Source organism: Grampus griseus (genome assembly GCF_964374135.1).
Source record: "Grampus griseus genome assembly, chromosome: 13".
NCBI classification, from domain to species: domain Eukaryota; kingdom Metazoa; phylum Chordata; class Mammalia; order Artiodactyla; family Delphinidae; genus Grampus; species Grampus griseus.
Genome location: NC_139007.1, coordinates 36,894,603 through 36,914,052, shown reverse-complemented (window position 1 = coordinate 36,914,052; position 19,450 = coordinate 36,894,603). Strand labels below are relative to the sequence as shown.

General features: G+C 44.5%; 1 protein-coding gene across 1 annotated transcript in view; it reads right to left on the bottom strand.

The window, feature by feature from the left end:
- Window positions 1-19,450, bottom strand: part of CRYBG1 (crystallin beta-gamma domain containing 1) — a gene marked incomplete at its 5' end in the record, with an annotated part of 209,365 nt that overhangs the window by 53,978 nt on the left and 135,937 nt on the right. The window contains one exon of the mRNA XM_082668869.1: window positions 4,666-6,218. Within this exon, the coding sequence (XP_082524995.1) occupies window positions 4,666-6,218 (1,553 nt within the window). The remainder of the gene's footprint in view (window positions 1-4,665; window positions 6,219-19,450) is intronic.

The window sequence follows — 19,450 nt, the reverse complement described above, 5'->3', positions numbered from 1 at the left end:
CAATTTAAATACTTCCTGTACTCCCATACTTTAAATATGTAAATGATTTCCCCAAAAATCAACTGTGTATTTTTTTATAACTTTTTTTTACATTATCTCAAAAGTGAGATTATAAAAAATATTTATCTATGATTTACCTCTTTGGATAGTTTATTCCCTTCATCCTTCCCCCATAAAAATTTTCTCTGACTATACAAGTGTGTCCACTATAGAACATTTAGAAAATATAAAGACAAAAAACCACTCATAATCTTACCACTCAAACACTATCCCTGTCAACATTCTAGTATACTTCCCGTCTTTTTTGTATGCATAGGGAAATATTTTCAATAGAATTGAGATTAGTCTGTTCATAGAGTTTGGTATCTTGCCTTAAAAAAAAAAAAAAGAGATTTAACATTTTTAACATTTTTCAAGTTACTAAAAAATATGAAAAGTCTTCATAACGTCTGCATAAAAATCCATCATATAGATGTACCACAATTTACTTATCAATTACTCAGTTGTTGGTTTTGCCACCATTCTGGGGGCAAAGAGGGTCTCCCTTCTTTCTCACATTTCTTGGGTGTAATTGCCCCCTAATGGAAATTTTAAGTCTTTGAATGTACACACTGTTTTCTTTCTGAGGAAAAAAATGTCCTCTGGCTCTGGTCCTGGCTCTTATACCAATTATCTGTGTGAACTTGGTCAAGCCACCTTAACTCTCTAAACTCTACCTTCTCTACCTGTAAAAATAAACAAAAAACTAGATGGTTTAGAACGTGTGTGTGTACTGGTTCACACACGTACATGTTATCATTGAAGATATCCTGTGGTTCTCTTCAAGGGCTGCAAAAGGGGACAGTAGAAACTGGGGGATGGAACTGTTGGCCAACCACCCTCCTTTCAACCAGAATCACTCCTACTTATTTTTATATATCACTTTTATATAAGCTTTCCAAGAAGAACAGACTCTAAAGCTAAAAACAAAAATGTCTAAATCATTAGTCTAGTGGTTTATAAAATGTAAGAGATAACACCCACTGACATTCACTGATCGTCAAGCACTTTCTATGGCTTGCCTCATGTACAATTTTACACATTCTTTTTTTTTTTTTTTTTTTCCTGCGGTACGCGGGCCTCTCACTGTTGTGGCCTCTCCCGTTGTGGAGCACAGGCTCCGGACGCGCAAGCTCAGTGGCCATGGCTCACGGGCCCAGCTGCTCCGCGGCATGTGGGATCTTCCCAGACCAGGGCACGAACCCATGTCTCCTGCATTGGCAGGCGGACTCTCAACCACTGCAACACCAGGGAAGCCCCACATTCTCTTTTAGGATGTGGAAGTTGGCATCTAGAGAAGGTAAGTACTTTGCCTGAAGTCACACAGCTAGTAAGTGACAGAAGCCAGGTGTTCTGGTTTCAGATGCTATGCTCCCAACAACTCTACTATTCTGCTTCCCCAGATAGGATCAGACTAGCTTCGCCTCAATGACCGCCTCTGGTTCTGTCCAGCTTTATGATCCAAGGAGTCAGTAAATTATCAAGAGAGCTATAAGATAATCATACCTCAGAGGCCACCTCGATAATGAGAACACAAAGTAGGGAAGCACTAACATCTCACACTGTCTCCTGCATGGACTCACTGGCCTTCAAGAAGGCTGGGCCTGAGGAGCCTTTTGAAGGAACAGGCAGTAGGACCTTGGAAGAAGACACTTTATTCTTCTGGAGAAAATGATTAGACTGAGAAGACTTGAGATGTCCTTCCCAAATACAGCATTAAGAATTAGATGTTCATTTTAAAATTTTTTATTTAAATACTATATTTGATATATTCTCATGAATTTCTCCTTGGCATTGCTTTCCCCAATAGCTCCTTAAGATATCTAAGCTCCCTCACGGTGGGCCCTTACCTGAAATTTAAAAGCAAAATTAACTTACAAGCACTTCCTTAAAGATTAAATTCTAAAACCAGTGAGATGATTAGAAATAAGAGAACTTACAAATGCTATCAGTTAATGAGGGATGTTCACATAGCAGGGAATATACATTTAAAAAATTCTCACTAATCAGCTCAAGGAACAGTCAAATATCAAAGTAGATCTTATGATGTAAATGGAAAATGCTCCAGGTTAGCCAATAAGCTACGTAAGGACAGGACACACACATCTGCACGTTAAAGATTTACACCAAGATCAAAATACATTTTACAACCAAACTTTCTGTACTATTAACTTCTGCTACAGAGAGTCACTACAATTAACCTGGTTCAAACTGATTAAAAGGAAGACTCCTATAATTCGCGTTGTAATGCCTTCATTAAGATGTGAGAAGGGAAAATATTCTGGAGTCTAAGAAGCCATGGCTATAGTATGAGAAGAAAATTCTCCTTATTCTAAACATACCATGTTAAGAATCTCAACATTCAATACTTGGTAGAACTGAAGACATAATTTCTCTAGCAGCATCAAGAAACATGCTGCTTCACAGTGATTATTTTTCGGAGAATATAAAATGGTTTTAACTATAAAATTTTAGATTCAAGTTGTTTTTAGAAATAATCTGCGTAACATCTCCAGTTGAAAACAATGAGGAAAAACTAAAGGGTCTGAAAAAAATCCATCAGTCAAACATAAATGGGTCAAAGGATGAGAAACAATTATTAATTCTCCATTCCAATAATTTGCCGATTCACCAAGTGCAAGGCCGTGTGCAAAACAGAATTAAACTGAGCCTCTGGCAAAGGAAAGTTTTAGGTAGGAAATAATCACTCCTTAGAAAAAGACATTTGGTTTAGTTCTGTCACAGGAAACAGCACATGAAGAAGAGTTTCACTGCAAGATTGCTTGGTTTGTTTACCCTATCCCTTAACGGTGTAACATTTCTGGTTTTTCCACTGGTGTATTCTGACTGGAAGACCGGGGAAGCACCCTTAACCAGGTACACAGCATAGTTTCTCTAAGGCTCACACTTAGGAGGTCTGAATGTTCAGTCACACTGGCCTTCTACAAATAATGGGCATCATTCACTCAGGTTATTTCTCCGATGCTGCTGTTACAGAATAAATTGCTGACTCTATCAAAGTTCTCCAGGTTGGCAGCTGGTGAGGTAGCTCAAGTTATTCATTAAGCAGGATTTCCTCCCCTATGTTTACCAAGCAGACTGCCTACTCTTAAGCTTACTTATCCAAGAATTCAAATAGAATGAATCCATTCAGTTTAAGAATGATAATGCTGTGGACTTCCCTGGTGGCGCAGTGGTTGAGAATCCTCCTGCCAATGCAGGGGACAGGGGTTCGAGCCCTGGTCCGGGAGGATCCCACATGCCGCGGAGCAACTGGGCCCATGCGCCACAACTGCTGAGCCCACGTGCACAGCTACTGAAGCCCACGTGCCTGGAGCCCGTGCTCTGCAACGAATGAGGCCACTGCAGTGGGAGGCCCCCGCTCTCCACAACTGGAGAGAGCCCACACACAGCAACGAAGACCCAATGCAGCCAGAAATAAATTTATATATATATAAAAAGAATGATAACACTGTGAAAATCTCAGCTCTTTTAATAAATGTGTGAATGCTGGAAAAAGTTTAGATACTCACTTTTCACATGTGCTGAGAGACGCAGGAGGATGAGTGTGGGAAGGGGGATGGTCTTAAGAGTTTTCCAGGGTGCCCTCCCCGTCCTGTCTACCTATACAGATCACACCCACCATCAAGGCACAATCCCATTTCCTCCAAAACACCAACAGTGATTTCTTCCTCCTGTGCACATCCCCAGCCTTGGGGATGGTAACATCCATTTGGCAGTTTAATCAGATTATCACCTCTTACAGTTACCTGATTTGTCAGCATCTTGGGTGCCAGAATGTGTCATAAACTTTTCAAAGGCAATATATACTGAATCACAGTTGTGGCATTTTTCCCATTGTGCCTAGCACACTACCATGCACAGAAAGAAGGTACTCAATAAATATTTGAGAAATCAATAAACTTAACAGCAAGTGGTCACAGTCTGCTGTTGAGCTTGATCCTTCTAACGTGTCCTTTCATTTATCAAATAGTCTTCCAGTAAAAACACTGATCTTCCTTCATTTCAATAATTGAAAATTACTTTTGGACCTGGTGGCAAAGATATCACAAAACTACCTAACATTATAAAGGGGAACCAAGATACTCGTATTAGAGATTTTTTTTGTAAAGCTTTAGGCCCATAATGCACCAAGTTCCATAAAAGGTTCTGTGAATTCTCTTGAACTCAGACACGTCAAAGCTACTGGGTATACTGTACGTACTAGTGTTTGCTCCGTTTTCAAATTCATTTGTGTTTTAAGAATGACCCACCCAGGAATGCTGGTGCATATTCTGAATAAAGAATAGAATTAGTTCGTCAAGCCATGCAGTCTTCTATTATTTAGGTAAACACTGAACCTCCAGAGATATCTCACTTTCACATTCATTGAACTTAAAAGGCTTATATTAACAGGAATTAACAACCAACTAAGGTCCCGAATGGGTCATCTTCTTAAACCTTAACTGTGCTAACTAGCCCTTCACTATCTTAATTTCACCACCGAGGAGAAAACCCAGTGCACACAGTTCTTCCACAAATGCAAAGAACCTGCGCCCCTCGGAGCGGCCGCCCAGCCCGTGTGCGGCGACCGCGGCTCGCCAGCCCAACCCCGCAGTTACTTACATGGTCACTGTAGTGGTCACTGTCCACCTGCCCCCACCGAAATGGTTCCTGGGCTTCAAGCCGTCGGCGTCAGAACCTCCGACCGATCTGCCCAGCTCTTTGCTTCGACTTCCCTCTCCCCGGCCGTCGAAGAGGTTGGGGAGCAGCCCCCTCTTGGGCTTGGGCTTGATCTCGGGCGGCAGCGAGCTGCTCTTGACCATAAGCTTGCGGTGGATGACCCGGGCCGCCTCCTCCCCGCTCTCCTTGGCGGCCGGGCCGGGGCCGGACGCCCTCCTGAGAAGAGAGTCCTTGGCCGGAGCCCGCGGGCCGCCGGCGGGTGAGGTGGGCACAGCCTCCGGAACGTGGCTCCGGCCCCTCCTCTTGGCGGGGGACGAGGCGGGCGGCGGCTGTTTGCTCCGCTCGGACTCCCCTAGCGGCTGCCCTTTGGGGTCGGGGCTGGGCTTGGACTCTAGGCCGGAAACAGAGGCAACGCCCCCGTCGGGGGCCGCTGGAGGAGATTTCACTTTCTTTTCAGCAGAGCCGTTTTCGGCGGCTGCGTTTGGCGCCACCTCGTTGTCGAAGACCGCGTCATTCCGGGGCTCAAAGTCAGGCGGCAGCGGGTCAGCACCGGGGGAGTCGGTGGATTTCTGCGACCTCCTCCGCCTCCCCGACCTTCGGCCACTCGACCTCTTCTCCATATCTTCGCAATCGCCGCAATCTTCAGCCCCGGGACTGATCACGACCGGCTCGTCCACCGGCGCCACGTCAGTCTTACTCAAGTAGATGTCCAGAGTCAACACTTTGGCGGGGTGGGCGCGCTCGCGGGGCCGACAGTCTCGCCCCGGGGGGTCGGCTTTGCTGTTCCCCGGCGCCGAACCCGTCTGGTTCTCTGCGCCCTCAGCGGGACGGTTGCCCGCAGGAGCCGATGCGTCCTTGGGGGGCTGGCTCGGCGCGTCTTGGTGCTCCGGAGAGCCTCCTTGGGCACACAAGCGGGCGGCCCTGTCGGCCGACTGCTCCCCGGGGGGCGAGCCCGGCACGCCCCTCGCTCCCCGAGCTGGCTCCTGCTCGCGGCCAGCGCCGGGCGAAGCGTTCTCCTGCCCGGAGGAATTCCCTAGTGAGGAGTGCAGCTGCTTGGCAGCGGTGGTGGCATCTGGGAAAGTCTCTCCCTCTGCCTCCAGAGGTTCTAATTGGGGTGAATCACTTTCATGGCCCTGCTGCACAGCCGCCTCCGCTGCACGGCTGCCCGAGCCAGGTGACCGCTCGGCGTCCGGGGGGGCCGCCTGGACGCAGCCCTCGGGGCGCTGGCCCTCCGGCTCCTGGCACTTTTCCTGGGGGGAGCCCTCCTCACACGTTTCTGTCTGCTTTCGTTGGCTGCCCTGAAGTTGACTCTTCTCAGTCTCTGTTTCGGGGAGTTTGGAAGAGGTTACTTCTTTGGGAGAGACTGATACGGCATTTGAGCTGGTGGGACTCTCTAACCCGTTTCTGGTGTTCCTTCTCCTTCCTGCCGTGAACAGAGTGCCGAGTTTTCCCAAAACTGGTTTCCTTTTGTTCTCTTCTGGTGGTTGTGCGCTGGACTGAAAAATAAAAGGGGATGGGGAAAGAGAGAACCTGAGAATCCGGTTTTTTCCTTTAGTAGTTAAGTATATTATGGAACTACAAGCCAAAATGATAATAGGCCAGAGTTTCTAACTGAAAACGAGATTTGTGTTTGGGAATTCATTCCAACAAAATAAACTCTTATTTTACCTTTTGAATTTTTCTCAAACACCATCTATGCTTGGCGCTACTGAAGAGTAACATTAACTACAGAAAGAAAATTATTAAATAAAATTCGGAAGGTCCAAATAATCACTCAAGCAAAATAAACAACTCCTAGGCCTTTCTACGTTTTGCTTTTTACCTCCTTCCTCTGTAAAGATGCAATTGCAAAACATCCATGCGTGACTACTGGGCAGCAGTAACCATAATAAAGGCGGAATTTTTTCTGAAATGCCGCCTTTTCTTTTTGTAGGCGGAAAGGAGTACGAGGAAGAACAGCCTTCCCCAGAACTGAAGGAAACCACTTGGGTTCAACGTGACTGCAAACGAAAAACCTTGAGAAAACGAGAATTCGAGCCCCTGGGCGTGCCCTTCACCAAGCCCGAGGTTCTCGGCGCGCCAGGCAGCGCGCGTCCAATGGGAGAAGCACGTGGGCATCAAACGCCCGCTAGTCCTCATGGAACACAGCTGACCCCTGCCGAGCTCACCCGAGAGGGTCTTCTCCGCGGGTAGTTCCGGGGAGTGTCAGTAGGTCGAGCACCTGCGGGAGGGAGGGCGAAGGTGCTGGGCGACCGCCTTCGCAGGTCCCCACCCCCCGACCCCACCCCGATCTGGCCGGGGCTGACGGAAGGGCGCGGGGCTCTCCCAAGCCGACCTCGGCCGGGGTTCGGTCCCTCACCACCCCGCTGGGCTCCGGCTGCGCACCGGGGCGGGGGGGAAACCCCAGGGGCGGGGGGGGAACCCAGGGGGCGGACCCACCCATGGGAGGGGCCCTGGCCGCCGGCGACGAGCAGCTGGGGTGCCGGTAAGGGGAGAAACCTGCGCCTGTTACAAAGCCTGCGGCAAAACGGCCGGCATCTGGCGCCCGCGCGGGAAGCCAGGAGGGCGCTCAGGACAAATCAATTAAAGCAAATCGGCCAATGGGCGCCGTGGCGCGCCGGGAGCCGGTACGCGAGGTGCCCGGGCGGGCAGAAAGAGGAAGAGGCCCGCCTGCGGGAGGAGGGAGCGCGAGCGGCGAGTCCAGACAAGCTCCTAGCGGAGGGAAGCCTATTCCCGGTAACGAGCCCACGGCAACCCAGACCACACGTGTGGCTACAATAACTTAAGAATTACCTCTTCCACCTAAAACCCGAGAGCTACCTTTCTCGGAAGGGCAGTTTTTACAATATTGACTGCTTACAGAGGGGTTCCTGAATCACTCTTTAAAGCGGCTTCATTTCATTTGAATTATATGCAGCCAGTGGACGTGGGAGATGGTGGGAAATAGGAAAGACTGTAAGATAAAGCATGGAAGTAGCAGGGTCCACAAGCATTTACTGAGACAGTCCTGGCACTGTAACATCATGTCATTCTGCAACAGCCCCGTGAGGTGCTTGTCACCCAACAGCAGAAATAAGGAAAGCAAAGCTCAGAGCAGAGAGACTTAAGGTGTGTTAGGGGTGGGGGCAATAAAGTCAGGATCCAAACCCAGGTCCTCAGCTTCCAGATCGAGCACCCCCAACTCCCCACTGAGGACATGGCAGTGCAGTGGGCACCCTGAGCCAGAGTCAGCCCAGAGGAGCAGACTGCAGGCCACACTTCCCCCAGAATCGGCTCCTGAGGAAATGCTCCTGAATCAGATTTACTGACAAACTCCAGAGGTGATTCTTCGCGCTTGAGAAGGCCCTGGTGGGAGCTTTGGAACTAGACAGCTGCTGCATGAGGAGAGGAACAATTGAACGTTGCAGCCACTGGGAGCTTTTGTGACTGAGTTGATACGCTTCTAAAATTTAACCAGATTTTGATTAATAATTATTCAGTAGTTATATAAATAATATAGGAAGAATTCACTGTGTAATTTAAGAAAAAATACATTAAAATATTCCAGTCTCCTAAGGAATATATTTGGACTCTTTCACTATGAGTCAAAGGTATTACATGGTTTTGAAACGTAATAATTCCTTAGGCACTAGACTTACTAAGTGATTTACATAGATTCTCATCAGAGACAGCCCTGAAGATAGGTAGTGTTTTTATGCTCATTTGCCAAGGTTCCTTATCCTTGCTCAAGGTCCCACAGCCAGTAGTCTCTCTAACTCCGGAAATGGAGCTCTTTGTCTCTGCTGCCTCAACAGGCCTTCAAACATATCCTAAAGAAGTAGCCAGGAATAGGTTTGAGTCTTATTGGCTCAATTCTAGACCATGTCCAAAAAAAACTAGTGTACATGTTATCCCGTCCTGCCAATGATGTTGCAATCCATTTTTCCCATGCGGTTGAAAGGCGTCTGATCAGCCGTCTTCTCTGCTCAGTACGGGTTTTTGTTTTTCATTTTTGGCTATAGCTGCTTTTTACAGAACCGGTTGTTCTTTGTAACTTGACCTCATCAACTACTTGACTCCTTCTCCCCCCAGAGGGGCAGCCAGTTTGTCACCTGCCAAGCTGCTCTGTCTGTTGAACTTACTAGAATTCCAGACTTTTGTTTAGATGTGAATGTTCACAGCAGCTTCATTCATAATAATCAAAAACTGGAAACTTAAATGTCCCATCAGCTGGTGAATGGATCCAATAGTGGTACACCCATACAACAGAATGCTACTCAGCGATAAAAAGGACCGAACTTCTAAAACATGTAATGACATGGATGAATCTCACAAGCATTATGCTAACTGGAAGAAGCCAGACTCAAAAGGTATTGCATGGTTCAATTTAGATGACATTCTAGGCAATGCAAATCCAATCTATAATCGTAGGAAGTAAATCAAAGGTTGCCTGAGTGCGGGGTGGGCAAGGAGGTGTGACTGGAAACAGGCACAAAGGAAGTTTGGGGGATAAAGGCAGTGTTCCAGATCTTGATTGTGGTGATGGTTACACATGTGTACATATCTTTCAAAACTCATCAAACCGTACACTTAAAATGGGGACAATTTTTATATGTAAATTATCTTAATAAAGTTGATTTAAAAATAAAGGTTTTTCCCTGGGAAGTAAAGAGCAGAAACACAATCCATCTGGCTCAGGTGCCCATTTCATAGTTCTTAGTCAATGGGGGCCTCAAGTTGTTTCAAAGGCTACTTTCTCATTTACAGGGGAATGCAGTCTTCCCCCGAGGGGTCCGGGCCCTGCATCTCCAGCATCAGATCTCTGTGTAGGATCTCTGAGAGTTCAGAGTTCAGAGTGCACCATTCCTCCTGAGTAAAGTTCACAGTCACATCTTTGAGGAACACCCCTTCTTAAAACAGGACACGTTTCTTTTCAGCCAGGGATTATTTCATTACAGTGTTCATGGAGGAAGGATGAGTATAGTAGATGGAAAACAAAAATGAGATGGCCTGGGAGTTGTCTAGAGAGTAGGCACCTCCTTAAGTAGGAGCCTTTGCACCTAGAGTCCTAAACCTAGAATGGGAGGCCAAAGACCCAGCACCTTCCCCCTCGACCTTGATGATCATCTGTTAGGAAGGGGAGTGTTCTGCACAGAGGCCATGGGGGCCCATCAGTCTTCTTCCTGCTCCCCCAGGCTACTCCTCAGGCTCTTCTGGTGTGGTCAGGGTCCTGAGGGTTCTCAGGCTGGGTGTTCTCGGACTATAGCACAGCCATGCAAACCCGGGACCTCCTTTGTAGTTAGCTTTTTCCCCTGTCCTTTCTGCCCACCTCGCTGTGCAGAAACCTGCACCTGGAATCCTCCTGTCACCAATGCCCTACTGAGATAAGCGTAATCCACAATAGGACAATGTTAGAAATGATCCATGGGTTGTGTGCTGGGATTCGTTTTAGTGTTCTTTTTGTCAAACATTACATGTGGCTCATGGGGGGCCGTGTGCAAGTATCTGTAACAAGACCACAGTCCAGCAGTGTGTAGAGGCCCAGGCAGTACTGGCTGCAGTGCTGTTCTCTGATTCTCAACCTTCTTGGTATGGTAGCACCTACTATCAACAGCGGCCACTAGATAAAAGCTACCTTGTACTGTTATAAATAATTTCAGAGATCTCTACTATCTGCTCACTGGTGGGGAACAAAAGGTCAGGAAATACAGGATAAACTGTTAGTATACCAAAATGTTTGGATATACAGGCAAAATAGTTTATTGCTTTTTAAAGATTACCTTGAAGTTGTTGCTTTAAATTTAGAAGTGCTTCACCTAAATCATGTTTGGAGGTTGAAGGAAAATACGTTGAGCATATTATTTGAAAATGTAACTAACAAACTGTTTAAAAATAAATCTTTCATATATTTCCCATCTTTTCCTTGCACAGTGGAATATAAGCCCCTTAAGAGCAAGAAAATTGACCAATCTGTATTCCCAGCACCTAGCACAGGGACTTACAGTAGAGGTGGACATAAATTATTTGATGCTACTAAAAAATTAGTAACATCTCCACTCCCTTCCAAAGGGAGTCATCAGCACTCTTGCAGACAACTATAAACATGGTTAGTTCTAAACAAAACAAAAACAGAATGGAAATCTTTTCTGCACAAGACTTAGTGTGGTTGCGAGCATCATACTTAATGGTGAAAAACTGAAAGCATTTCCACTAAGATCAGGAACAAGACAAGGATGTCCACTATCACCACTCTTATTCAACATAGTTTTGGAGTCCTAGCCACAGCAATCAGAGAAGAAAAAGAAATAAAAGGAAAACAAATTGAAAAAGAAGAAGTAAAATGGTCACTCTTTGCCAATGAAATGATACTATACATAGAAAATCCTAAAGATGCCACCAGAAAACTACTAGAACTAATCAATGAATTCGGTAAGGTTGCAGGATACAAAATTAATGCACAGAAATCTCTGGCATTCCTATATACCAACAACGAAAAATCAGAAAGAGAAATTAAGGAAACACTCCCATTTACCATTGCAACAAAAAGAATAAAATACCGGGCTTCCCTGGTGGCACAGTGGTTGAGGGTCCGCCTGCCGATGCAGGGGACACGGGTTCGTGCCCTGGTCTCCGAGGATCCCACATGCCGCGGAGTGGCTAGGCCTGTGAGCCATGGCCGCTGAGCCTGCGTGTCCGGAGCCTGTGCTCTGCAACAGGAGAGGCCACAACAGTGAGAGGCCCGCGTACCGCAAAAAACCAAAAAAACCAAAAAACCAAAAACCTCCAAATGGATTAAAGACTTAAATGTAAGACCAGACACTATAAAACTCTTAGAGGAAAACATAGGAAAAACACACTTTGACATAAACCACATCAAGATCTTTTTTGACCCACCTCCTAGAGTAACAGAAGTAAAAATAAAAATAAACAAATGGGACTTAATTAAACTTAAAAGCTTTTGCACAGCAAAGGAAATCATAAACATGACAAAAAGACAACCCTCAGAATGGGAGAAAATATTTGCAAATGAAACAACAGACAAAGGATTAATCTCCAAAATATACAAACAGCTCAGGGAGCTCAATATCAAGAAAACAAATAATCCAGTTAAAATATGGGCAGAAGGCCTAAATAGACATTTCACCAAGGAAGACATACAGATGGCCAAGAGGCACATGAAAAGATGCTCAACATCACTAATTATTAGAGAAATGCAAATCAAAACTACAATGAGGTATCACTTCATGCTGGTCAGAATGGCCATTATCAAAAATCTAGAAACAATAAATGCTAGAAAGGGTGTGGTGAAAAGGGAACCCTCCTGCACTGCTGGTGGGAATGTAAATTGATACAGCCACTATGGAAATCAGTATGGAGGTTCCTTAAAAAACTAAAAATAGAACTACCATATGACCCAGCAATCCCACTACTGGGCATATATCCTGAGAAAACCATAATTCAAAAAGAGACATGTACCACAATGTTCATTGCAGCACTATTTACAATAGCCAGGACATGGAACCAACCTAAATGTCCACTGACAGATGAATGGATAAAGAAGATGTGGCACATATATACAATGGAATATTACTCAGCCATAAAAAGAAACGAAATTGAGTTATTTGTAGTGAGGTGGATGGACCTAGAGTCTGTCATACAGAGTGAAGTAAGTCAGCAAGAGAAAAACAAATACCGTATGCTAACACATATATGTGGAATCTAAAAAACAAAAAAAATGGTACTGATGAACCTAGTTGCAGGGCAGGAATAAAGAGGTAGACATAGAGAATGGACTTGATGACATGGGGTGGGAGGGTGAAGCTGGGGCGAAGTGAGAGTAGCATGGACATATATACACTACAGTATGTAAAATAGTTGGCTGGTGGGAAGCAGCAACATAGCACAGGGAGATTGGCTCCGTGCTTTGCCATGACCTAGAGGGGTGGGAGGGAGGCTCAAGAGGGAGGGGATAAGGGGACATGTGTATGCATATGGCTGATTCACTTTGTTGTGCAACAGAAACTAACACAGTATCGTGAAGCAATTATACTCCAATAAAGATCTATTAAAAAAAAAAAAGACTTAGTGTGGTCAAGAATTTGCAGCTCTCTTCTGCCCATGTGAGGATTCTGCACGGCGATGCAGCTGCTGGCACACAAACTTGGATTTCTTCAGGTTTACTGCTGGTTCCCAGCCTGAGTCTCACTTGAGAAAGCAGATCAAGATCTTTTACATGTATTCACATGTGCCTCCTGCTAAAATGTGGTCAGTGATGTACAAAAGTAACTCTTTTTTTTTAAACACTTGTGATTCCCTGTGAGCTCACTATGGACTGAGATTTGTAATAGGCATTTAAAATGATCTACTGTCCTCTTCATCAATCTATCTTTTTGGTATTGCTTGTGCTAATATATATGGCCCACTCTAAATAATACAACATACATGCACACAAAATGCAAAAGAAGAAATGTTCACATAAATACACCTTGACCTATTAAACACTGAAACTTTTCATTTTAACTTTTCAAGTATTTTTTTTCATATGTTATCAAGTTCCCTCCCTCAGAGTATACTAAATATAATTTAGCTATGGCTTAATGATTCTGGAGACAGAACTATTTACATTTGTGCTATAATAATGATTTCTTCCATGGCTGTTACAATGAGTATAGACTAAGGTTTGCACTAAATGACCCACAGACTATAATACTGTTTAATCATAAGCAGGCCTCTTACGAAGAGGCACAGGAAATGACTGCATTCAACCAGTTTTGATCTATGTACAATTTCATATGGTGCAACCAACAGTATGTTGCATCAGACCTTCAGAGCCTCTCTCCACTCTCACTGCTCCCCTGTCTCTCGGGGTGGGATGCTTGCCCCTGTGCTGTTTTCAATATCTGTCAGCATCCCATTGCCCACCCCATCTCTGCTGCTCACCATCGTTCTCTCTTTTTTTTTAAATCTCTGTCCTTTCCATTTCATGTGACACATACTTCTCTACTTACAACCTCAATGTTTGTTTTTTTTCTAATGTTGTCACTTCAAACCAAATGGCAATCATATCCTGTTGACAGAATTATAGGTATACTATTATGTAAAAGAATAGCAGCAGACTTTTTTTTTAAACTGTCAGGTTTAACAGCATCCTGAAAAAGAGGCGTTATTGAATATGAAAGCCATAATTTAGGAAATAGTTGTATGTTCGTTATTCCAAAAGTATTCCCCACCCTTTCAGAGGGTTTGAAGAAGTAAAGAGTTTCTTTTAAAAAGTAGACTCCCAGTTCCAGCTAAGGATTGTCTTTAGGTCATTTACTGTTTGAAAGAAGCAGAGTGAAAGCTAATTGTTTAAAGCCACTGACACTTGATCAATTAGAAAGGAAGGTAAGATCACAGAATGTTTGAATTGTAGGGTCGTTTACTCATTCATTCCGCTAATAATTATTGAGAGTCTGCTTTGTGTCAGATTTTCTTCTTACCTTAAAGAAGCAAACTGTGGCCCAAAGCATCAGATAATTTTCCTAAGACACAAGTCGGGCTTTCTAAAAGTTAGCTCAGTAAATTTTCCCATTTGAACTTATAGTATATCATTAGGAAAATAAGATTTCGTTTACTAGAATATGACTTTCGTACCACTTTTATGTACGTACTGACTATATAGAGTATGTTACACCTGTGTGGCATGCTTCCTCCTGAGCCTTGCAATATAATAATGGCCGGGATTGAGCTCTCACTTATGATGGAGTGCTGGCTGTAGAATCAGGTAACTCTGTAAACAGTGGGCACTTCTGTTTGCTCACCCTTTGTCACCCTTCTCTGTGCCCCAGGCCCCTGACCATGAGGAACAGAGAAACAGACTCCCTTACCCTTTGGCTTTGATAGGTTCAACCAGTAGAAGACACTGACAGGAAACCAAAGGGAGGGACTAGAGTGAGGTCAAGGTAATTCCTTCCCACCCCTCTCTCTCCTTGTTAGGCTCTGGGTTGGGTGTGGTCCAGCATGACCATAGCATCGGTCATAGCACCACCCCTGCAGCTACACTTCTGTCGCCACGTCCCAGTAATTGCTTCTTCTCTCACTCCTCCAGGCCCGGGATGGAAAGGGTCTCAGTGGTGATGGCCTGGCAGTGCTTCACTATCCTTTGCTTGGGGTGGAACCAAGATTTTTTGGGTTTTTTTGTTTTTTTATTTTTGGCTGCCTTGGGTCTTCGTTGCTGCGCGCGGGCTTTCTCGAGTTGCAGCAAGCGAGGGCTACTCTTCGTTGCGGTGCGCGGGCTTCCAATTGCGGTGGCTTCTCTTGTTGTGGAGCATGGGCTCTAGGCACGCAGGCTTCAGTAGTTGTGGCACGCAGGCTCAGTAGTTGTGGCTTGCGGGCTCTAGAGCACAGGCTCCATAGTTGTGGCGCACAGGCTTAGTTGCTCCACAGCATGTGGGATCTTCCCAGACCAGGGCTCGAACCCATGTCACCTGCATTGGCAGGCAGATTCTTAACCACCGCACTACCAGGGAAGCCCCTGGAACCAGGTTTTGTGGGGCATGAAGCATATATAATTTTGAGAGCTTTCTTTAAGAAGACGACAACAGAATATTAGATTACAGATTTAGGGACAGAGCCTGGGAAGAGGCCTTGTGAAGGAAGAAATCGTGAAGCTTAAGCTTCTTTTGCCTCTTGTGGTTTCCTTAAAACTTTGCCCATGCTTTGTACGTAGCCCCTCTTACTTAACTCAATCATCCAAGTTGACTGTGCCCTTTCCCATGCTGGGATCCTGACTAGGATTTACTATGTGCTCAATCATAGGTAACAGATAACTCACAACGTTTCTCTCTGTGTAAACTGAACAGTTTCCCCCAACATTTTTTTTCTCTATCACACTGAATTAATTTGCTTTACAGTAGAGATGTAAATATAATCCTAATTTGGTGAATAATTTTTTCCCATGTATAATGTGTAAATTACAGGAGATATGGGAATTTGACAGGGATAGCGAATATTTCTTACTACCTCCTGGGTTGTGGGCATATTTTGATAAGTACATATTCAAATCACTAGCTAGCTAGCTCCTAGTTGGAGTAAAGAAGCTTAGCCAAACTGGAAAATGAAAATGTGCTCATTGTCAAATTAGTTCCTTTTTTATTGACTCAGAACAAAAAAAGCATGTCCTTTATATATTTTAAAAAAGAATGACAGGGGCTCCCCTGGTGGCGCAGTGGTTGAGAGTCCGCCTGCCGATGCAGGGGACACGGGTTCGTGCCCCGGTCCGGGAGGATCCCACATGCCGCGGAGCGGCTGGGCCCGTGAGCCATGGCCGCTGAGCCTGCGCATCCGGAGCCTGTGCTCTGCAACGGGAGAGGCCGGCACAGTGAGAGGCCCGCGTACCGCAAAAAAAAAAAAAAAAAAAGAATGACGGGTCTTCCCTGGTGGCGCGGTGGTTGAGAATCTGCCTGCCAATGCAGGGGACACGGGTTTGAGACCTGGTCTGGGAAGATCCCACATGCCGCGGAACAACTGGGCCCGTGAGCCACAACTACTGAGCCTGCGCGTCTGGAGCCTGTGATCTGCCAACAAGAGAGGCCGAGATAGTGAGAGGCCCGCGCACCGCGATGAAGAGTGGCCCCCGCTTGCCGCAACTAGAGAAAGCCCTCGCACAGAAACGAAGACCCGACACAGCCAAAAATAAATAAATAAATTTATATTTAAAAAAAAAGAATGACTTGTACAATAACTCAGGCCAAAGATCAAGAATAAGTACTTTAGATTTTTTTTTTTTTTTTTTTTTTTTTTGCGGTACGCGGGCCTCTCACCGTTGTGGCCTCTCCCGTTGCGGAGCACAGGCTACGGACGCGCAGGCTCAGCGGCCATGGCTCACGGGCCCAGCCGCTCCGCGGCATGTGGGATTTTCCTCGACCAGGGCACGAACCCGTGTCCCCTGCATCGGCAGGCAGACGCTCAACCACTGCGGCACCAGGGAAGCCCAAGAATGAGTACTTTAAAACACTAGAAAACCATCAGTGCATTGCCGAATCCAAGCGCTCAAGTCGCAAGGATTAACTTCCAGTTAGATCATCCATATGTAGATGATGTGATGAGACGGATAGGGATATTGGGGAGATGAGGGTGAAGCAGACCAAGAGAGACTGACACAGCATGCCTGTCTCCACCAGGCACAGCTGGCAACCAAGTCCACTAAGGGGACCAGGATGAGAGAAGGAACTCGGAGGTAGCAGCTCTGTAAAGAATGAAGAAGCCTCTCCAACACAGCACTGTCAACTCCAGGCTCCCTCTGAGACTTCTAGTGACCTTGACACCTCATAACTTGAGCTTAGTGTAACCACAGTTAAAAGTATGGCAGAAAATGGTGGGGTTTTCCCCTAAAAAATAAATTTATTTCTTTATCTTTCCAATTAATATATACTTGCCAGAAATATCTCCGTTTTCTGCAATTTCTAGTGAGAATTATTGACTTCCTGGCAATTCATTTCAAATTAAGAAGGAAAATGCAGGCTTTCATGGAGAGAACTCAGGAATACTACTAAATAGGGATCAAATAATTTGTCCTCTCAAAAATTCCTCTTCTGTCCTCGAGGGTATTGAGAAATTCACGTGAAATGATATATGTGAACATGCTTTGAAAAGCACAAAGTACCTAAGACGGTGATGGCTGGCATAATTCATAGTCTGATATTCTGCTGATGTTTCATAACCCAAGTTGACGCTGACTAAATAACAGGATTAATTTATGATTCTTGGTGAGATGGAGATGAACACAGAATATGATAGACATGCAGAACTTGGCATATCATTGCTCATGGGCACTCATCTTCAATGTGTCATGACTAGAATAATGAAAAACTGAAGTCTACCCTTCCTCGTAAACATTATCTTTTCCAGATCATCATGTATAGAAGATATGCAACTAGGTAGAATGAACACCTCTGGATCACCCTATGTAAAAAAAGCACCTCACTTTCTATAACCTTATGCTCCTTTATTTTTCTTCATAGCACTTATTACCTGAACTGAAAATACTTAATATTTATTTGTATACTTTGTTGTCTGTCGTTCCTCATAGAATGTAAGCTTCATGAGAATAAGAATGTAGTTTTGTTCACCACTATGTCCCTATTCGTTCCTCAATGTGTGGTACCAATAGGCACTGAATAAATATTTATCAAAAGAACACACCAACCATATTTTCCAGAAATCTCTCAGTCTCCCACAGACAAGAGCCAGACGACATTGTGTAATGGTTCAGCCAGTAGTTTGGGGGCAATGAATTATGACTGAGGTCCTCAGTGAACGTTCTCAGACAGGAACAAAGGCCTGTCTCTAGCCTTGGCCCACTTCTCAAATGATTCCCTTAAAATCCAGTTTCTGAAATGCTCATCCTCTGGACTGTTTGAGGATCAAATGAGATGTCTGTGAAACACCTAGCACAGTCTCTGGGGAAGAGACAGGGAATGGGAAAGGAAACCTTAAAAAATATATATACATATTCATATTTGAAAGTCAGACTATATAAACAAGTACAATGAAGAAAATATAAATTGTCCTTTATCTTTTCTATCCCCAAATACCACTCTTACTATTTTTTCTTTCTGGCTTTTTATCAGGGCATTGTATAATAGCATTTTGTACCTGCTTTTTGGTGTATTATTCTTTCACTGAATTCATGCCAATAAATACATTTCTATTACAATATTTTAATGGTTGCATTAAATTCTACCATGTCAGTGTACCACAATGCCTACAGTTTATGTTATTTTCAATGCATTGCAGACTACAGAAACTATATTTGTACCTTATCTCTACACACATCCTTAATTATTCCCACAGGATATGTTCCTAATTAGTAGTGAAGGGAATGAAAAGGAAAACCACAATGAGATATCTTTACAAATCCATCAGATTGGAAAATAATTAAAAAGAGCAATGATTCCAAATATAAGAGAGGCTGTGGAGCAATAGGAACGCTCACACACTGGTGATGGGAGTGTAAATTGGAACCACTGCTTTGGAAAACACTTTGGCATTGTTGAATAGAACAGAAGATATGCATACCCTATGAGCATAGCAGCATATTCCCTAGAGTAGCAGTCCTCAAAATTTTGGTTTCAGAATTCCTTGACACCCTTAAAAAGTTAAGGCCCCCAAGAGCCTTTGTTTGTATGGGTTATATCGATCTACACTTCTCAGCTTAGAAATTAAAACTGAGCTGTTTTTAAAGTTCAACAATACTCAGGACACATTCTATTAGTCATCAGAGCAAGACATCATCGCATATCACGTTGCCTCTCAATCTTCACTGTACCCTTGTGATAGGATGAAAGTGAAAGGCAATAACATCTTAGCATTTTTATGAAAATAGTTTTGACATTACAGACTCCCCTGGAAGATCTGGGGAACCCCCAAGTGTCCCCAGACCTCACTTTGAGAACTGCTGCCCTCGAGGCTCATGCACATTGTTCAAGGACATGAGCACAAGGATGTTCCCGGCAGCATTGCTTGTACAAGCCCCCAACAAGAAACCAACCCAGATCCCAGCCACAGCAAGATGAGTAAGTTCATTGTGGTTCATTCATAAAACAGAATACTCTACAGCAACAGAAATGAATGAACTTCGGCAGCAAAATCCGTGAATGAATTTTATAAACATAAAGTTGATTGAAAGAATCCAGACCCGAACGAGAACTTGGGGTATAATTCCATTCATGTGAAATTCAAGAACAGGTAAGTTAATTTGCACTGTCTT